This window comes from Lampetra planeri, unplaced genomic scaffold (genome assembly GCF_965212315.1).
Source record: "Lampetra planeri unplaced genomic scaffold, kcLamPlan1.2.h2 scaffold_1796, whole genome shotgun sequence".
Classification (NCBI taxonomy): Eukaryota; Metazoa; Chordata; class Hyperoartia; order Petromyzontiformes; family Petromyzontidae; genus Lampetra; species Lampetra planeri.
This window is the reverse complement of record NW_027614536.1, coordinates 2706-9027: the sequence shown is the minus strand read 5'-3', so window position 1 is coordinate 9027 and position 6322 is coordinate 2706. Positions and strand designations below refer to the sequence as shown.

General features: G+C 48.9%; 1 protein-coding gene across 1 annotated transcript; it reads left to right on the top strand.

The window, feature by feature from the left end:
• Positions 1-360: 360 nt before the first annotated feature.
• LOC144739937 (protein bicaudal D homolog 2-like) lies at positions 361-5967 on the top strand (the record flags this gene model as incomplete). Its single annotated transcript, XM_078622817.1, is given in 16 exon segments — positions 361-420; positions 422-600; positions 1713-1722; positions 1895-2107; positions 2775-2927; positions 3010-3348; positions 3350-3418; positions 3420-3458; positions 4066-4542; positions 4544-4673; positions 4676-4846; positions 4849-4872; positions 4875-4984; positions 4986-5060; positions 5165-5316; positions 5739-5967. Coding segments are annotated over 16 exon segments (2430 nt in total), but the record flags the coding sequence as incomplete, so codon positions are not given.
• Between the last annotated feature and the right edge of the window lie 355 nt (positions 5968-6322).

The following is a 6322-nucleotide window of genomic DNA, read 5'->3' as shown; positions in this document are numbered from 1 at the left end:
TCAGTTTGACCGTTTGTACGCATGCTAATGTCGACATAAAACTACATTTCCCTGCGAGTTACAGACGATTTGAATGCCGTGCAGGGCTAGCGTTTTATATTTCCAATCGATGATCTCAACTTAAGTTTCCGCTGACAGCTTGACGAAAAACCGGGGGGGGTGGGGGGTTCTCGGTAGCGGTAAAAGTTTGAGTATTATTGATGTGTGTGCGGGACATAAGTAGAGATATTCACCTAAGTCCCAAACAATGCGGTTCAAAGAAAAAGGGCAGTGATTTGAAGTCTCGCTGCTTTTCTTCGCCTCTTCTGCCGGTCAGGGTTGGATCCCGTTACAGCTGCGATCCCTCGGTGGTTCGCCAAGATGTCCGTGGAGGAGCAGGAATATCCCGAAGCGGTTCTGGTGACAGAGGCCGGGCCGCGGGTGGCTGCAAGCCGAGGTCGAGCGTCTCACCCGGGAGCTGGGAGAAACCACCCATGAGAAGATCCAGGCGGCGGAGTATGGGCTGGCGGTTCTGGAGGAGAAACAGCAGCTCAAACAGCGATTTGATGAGCTGGAGACAGAGTACGAGGCGGTTCGACAGGAGCTGGATCAGCTGAGGAGGTAACCCGACCCCACGGATCAACAGAAGCCACTTTTAAAGTCACTGGGAACCCAGTTTTTACAGCTCTGCAACACTGTCCGACCCATGCAGTCTGTGACCAGAACCATGGAGTTACATAAACCACCCACTGAGGCAGATGCTCAGGTCTCCAAGTTGTGCCTCGGTGAATACGGTAGATGAGAGGATGGCAGTGCTATGTTGTTATGACACAACGTGGTGTTCATATCTGGGTTTTAAGGGATGCAGCGGATGATCATCACCCTTTGTCACCTGTCTGTACATGCTGCTGGTATGCAAAGTTGAGGCCTTCAGTCAGACTTGTGCAGCTGGAGTCACCTGCCATGTTCCCACGCCTATGTGGCCAAACGATCACATACCATCAGACAGCCCAGTAGCAGAAAAAGGACATGGATTTAATTGCAGTCAGTCACACACCCACCGCTGCATCTGTATCAGCCCATGTTTGCTTCTGTCATCGTCAGACATTCCTGATATTTATTACGGGTAAACTAGAAATGCTGTCTGGGTGTGCCAACCTGCAGCACCCACTGTACAGCAGAAATACTTTAGTTGAGATGATAGTATCTGCTCCAAGTTGAACAGTACATATACCTCAGTGTCTTGAGACTGTCTAGATAATTATTAAAAACAAACTTCCTGTTTTTCCTCCTCATCATCAATAACCTGATAGTTTATTTAATAAATACAAGAAAAAAATTAACGTGATCTGCTGAAACACCTGTTATTCACCACATAGAGCAAAACTTCTGTATAGCACCGTATTTATGAGGCAGCAAGGTCCTGTAGCCAGACTATCAACTGCAGGAGGATGTACGTCCTTACATACCCTCAGTAGTTCTGGGTGACAGTAACTGATAATAGTAATAATAAATGTTAATTCTGTTTGATGTGACTCGAAGACAACATTTGCACAGGTCATAAAATCATAATGATTCCGGACTCAGTGACGTAAATGAACTGATTCAGCGTTGCATCTGGTGACTTTGACTTCCTCCCTTTGAGCAGAGCGGACGCTGGGACTGACGAAACGCTGACTGCATGAGGAGCATGTGTCAGGAGTTGAGTGTTGAAACGTGTCAGTGTTGGGCAGGAGAGCTGTGGTGGGTTTTCAGGACCTTCTTAGACAGTCGACGTCAAGTCGCCACCCATCTTATTTGACTATATAATGCATCCTATTGATATCTTTATTTCTTGTCACTGCATGTGTGGTTTGTTCTCTTGGTCAAAGGAGAGCTCGGCGAGCTCCCGTTAATTCTTTCTGTCCTTCCTCAGGCCTTCGGGCAGGCTTACTCTACCCACAGGAAGGTGGCAGCAGATGGGGAAAGCAGGGAGGAGACGCTGATCCTGGAGTCTGCCAGCAAAGAGGCTCTGTACCAGCAGAAGGTCCTGGAGCTGCAGAATGAGCTTCGACAGGCTAAAGCCTCCATCACCAGCGTACAAGCAGAGAACGATCGCCTGTCATCCATCGCCCTGGAACTGAGAGAGGTGATCATGTAAACATGTAAATATTAAAAAAAGGGCTTAGAATTAATCTGTTAAACTCTGTTTGGACTCTTGCAGACTCTGGCTGATTGTTTAGGTTTAGGCTTGCTGGAGTAGAACCAGGAAGCAAGAAATATAATCAAATGTTCCTTGTGACTGACAGCGAGGCTTTACCCGAGTCACCAGCTCAACGCAGGGCCACATGAAGGACAGTTAACCTGTTTCTGGAGGTGGAGAGAAAAGAGACGGAGCAGGACGCGATCGCAGACACTCTCTGTCCAGCTCTCATAACAAATGTTCTAACCAGACAAAAAACACAAAGCCATCGTTCACGGACCACGGTGTGCGTTGTGCGCATATCAGCCACGAGAAGAGGAGTAAAGAGGTGAAACGCCATCGCTGCCAGAACTGCCGGTAGACTCCTGTGTCGTGTCCTGTAGCTCTTGGGACGGCCCTTTGTCTGTAGTGGCCAATCGGAGGCCGGCACTCTGCGATGTCACATGATTAGTACCAGAAGAAAAGTAAAAGTACAAAAAAAAAAAAAAAGTACCAGGGACCAGGTTCTATCGCCAGTGGAACGCAAAAAAGAGCCCCATATGTGATATGTACGTTCAACATACTGACAAGTGTGACTGTCGTTCATCTCTTCTCCTCTCTGTCCACGCTACAGAGCTCAGAGCTGGCGGAGCTGCAGCGCAGTCAGCTGCGCGATGACATCAGGGAGTTGAAGGTGCGGGAGATTCGTGTGCTGCAGGACTACAGTGAGCTGGAAGAGGAGAACATCTCTCTTCAGAAACAAGTGTCTGTGCTACGGCAAGACCAGGTGAGCCCCAACTCCATTAGGTTGGGGATTCCAAAATAAGTTTCTGTTATGATTCAGTCTCTCTCACTTCCGACTCCAATAGGTGGAGTTTGAGGGCCTCAAGCATGAGATCCGCCGTCTGGAGGAGGACTCCCAGTGCCTCCACGGCCAGCTGGACGACGCCATGCGTCTGAGAGAGATCGCGGAGCGACAGCTAACAGAGGCCTTAGAGACCATTAAAACGGAGCGCGAGCAGAAGGCCACGCTGCGTAAAGAACTCTCCCACTACATGACCATCGGGGGCTCCGTGTACAGCAGTTCGTTCAGCATCTCAATCGACAACCTGAAACTCCACGACGATCCCTCGGTCAACAACGAGCCCGACAACGACGATCTCATCCAAGGCTTCGAGAACGGTCTGATCGAAGACAACAAAGCCGCCGGGGAGCAAGAGAGGAGAGTCCTTCCAGCCGGCGCCGAGCCTGGTGGACGACCTGCTGAGTGAGCTGAACCATCTCTGAGATTCAGAAGCTGAAGCAGCAGCTGGTACAGGTAAGAGGGGTGTGTCACCTGTGTTGTATCGGGGGGGGGGGGCACTCAGGTGTACAAGCAACAGACACCACATTGAATGAAAATCATCTTTGTCTGTACAATCTTAGTCTTTGAATACACAGCAAATGTCAAATTATAGCTTATTTACAATGTCTCAACCAAATTATCAACTAGAATATATACACCCCTCAATCAATCAAAATCTATTGTAAAAGTCAGTTAGCTGGTAACTTAAGTTACAATTCATCTCTTTTATGAACGAGCCAACGGTCTATTCATTGAAGCGGAAGAGTAATAATCAATTCAATAAAAGATTTTAAGGGGAAAAACCATATAGTAAATAATAATAATAATGTGCATGTATAATATTCTAACATAATATAATAATTATAAATTATATGATACAATATAGAAAGGTGAAAGGTCTTATAGAAATCCAGAAATTTGCTTTGATCATGAATATGTTTGGTAAGTTTGAAGTCTTTTATTGATGAATTTTGCATCTTTCCTCAATAAAAGTAAACTCTGCCGTGGTAGATTGGGACTTCAGACCTTGGTGTGGTGTAATAAACGAGATGGTGGTCGACCCTGTCTGTTTTGGCGTTAGGTGGAGAGGGAGAAAGTGGCTCTGATCAACTCGCTGCAGGAGAGCCAGAGGCAGCTGGAACAGGCCTACGGGACCGTCTCCGAGCAAAAGGAAACGGTCAACCGGCTCACGGAGAACCTCAGCGCCATGAGGAAACTCCAAGCCAGTAAAGAGCGCCAGTCTGCGCTCGACAGCGAAAAAGACAGGGACAGCCATGATGACGGCGACTACTACGAGCTGGACATCAATGGGCCGGAGATCCTGCAGTGTAAATACACCGTGGCTGTGTCTGAGGCCGGGGAGCTGAGGCAGGAGCTGAAGACACTCCGGGCACTGTACGAGGAATGTCGCAGCAGGTATGAAGAGGAAGGAGCTCGGCTGGAGAGGGACGTCCAAGAGTTGAGGTCACAATTAGCATCCCTGGAGAAGATTAGCCAGGCAGACAAAGCGGAAGTGGCCCGTCTAGAGAAGGAGCTCCGTCTGGTCAGCGAGGCTGCGGGGAGAATCATTCGGCAGCCTCAACGTGGCCCAAGACGAGCTCATCGCGTTCAGCGAGGAGCTGGCTAACCTGTACAACCACGTGTGCATGTGCAACAATGAGACCCCAAACCGTGTCATGCTGGACTACTACAGGAGGGCAAGGCCATTGTAAGGAGAGGGCAGGAAGGGAAGGAGCTCCACTCGTCTGTGCTTCTCACTAACGGACTGATCACTGGGGCTGACCCTGGACAGTCTGACTCCACAGTGACCCCAGCTACGGCCCCGGAGCCCCGCCCCGAACCTCTGAACGTCTACAACCTGTTAGCATCATCCGGGACCAGATCCGCCACTCCAGCAGGCAGTGGACCGCACCACCGAGCTGTCGCGCCAGAGACTCTCCAATCTAGAGCTGAGCACCGTGGCGGACAAGGACAAAGAGGGATACATGGAGGAGATTCTCCAAACTCAAGTCCCTCCTCAGCACAAAGAGGGAGCAGATCGCCACCCTCAGAACTGTGCTCAAGGCCAACAAACAGGTCAGAGGACCCTCCAGATGCATGTTGCTAACCGAACAATTACCAACGTCTTTTGGACTTGTCGACAAAAAAGGTTATAAATATAATGTCTTGTTCCTTTTCAGACAGCTGAGGTTGCACTGGCCAACCTGAAGAGTAAGTACGACAGCGAGAAGGCCATGGTGACCGAGACAATGATGAAGCTCCGCAATGAACTCAAGGCTTTGAAAGAGGACGCTGCCACCTTCTCCTCTCTCAGAGCCATGTTTGCCACAAGGTAGGATATCAGACAAATAGTTTCCAGAGAAACATGACTCAAGATCCTACACCTCATCTGTTGGGCTGTTATTGGGAGACAAAAGACTCAATACCACAATCGAACCAAAAACCTGTTCATTTCCATCATTTTTGTGCATGTCACTGTGTAACTTTTCCCCTTTTCAAAAGTTTTTGTAAAGTGAAGGACTAAATATATGTTTTAGTCCCTAAGTGTGTTTGTGGGAAGAGACACAAAGCATTGTGGGAGCTGTCTGATGTAATGCTGCTGCCACGTGGCTAGCAGCGACCTCACCCTCGATGTGGAAAATGTGTTTGGGGAATGGAGAAAACATGTGACAGGAGGAGCCGTTTCGGGCAAATTGCGCCACCTGCTGGAAAGCCCGACGAACTCTCCTTTGTCCCGTTCTTTTTTTCTCTCAGGTGTGACGAGTATGTGACTCAGCTAGATGACATGCAGAGGCAGCTGGCTGCAGCCGAGGACGAGAAGAAGACCCTGAATTCCTTGTTGCGTATGGCCATCCAGCAGAAGCTGGCACTGACCCAACGCCTAGAGGATCTGGAGTTTGATCATGAGCAGGCGCGCCGCAACAGCGCAACAGTGACGGGAGGCAAGGGGAAAGAAAAAGGCAAGGGAGCCTCATCAGATCACGTAAGTGCTCTGTTTTTGCCCCTTGACTCAGGCTCAGACTTATCTATGGAAGCACACCTCCATTTTCTTTTTTTTGTTATTTCAATAGTAAAACCAAGAAACAACCCTCCATCCCTGGGTGGGCTCCACCCCCGACCTTTGTGTTAACAGACAGACCCACTAACCACTGGGCCACAGAGACAGTCCACTGCTGCTACTGTGGAGTTCTAGACACAGATGCTGAAAATGTCCCTGTCTGACAATGAGGAAGAATCCTTCCACAGATTCCTGGATCCAGAAGGTTCCAGAACACGACCATCATGTAATCATCTGGTCCTGAGAATTTCATTAAAATCCCTTCATAACTTTTTGACGT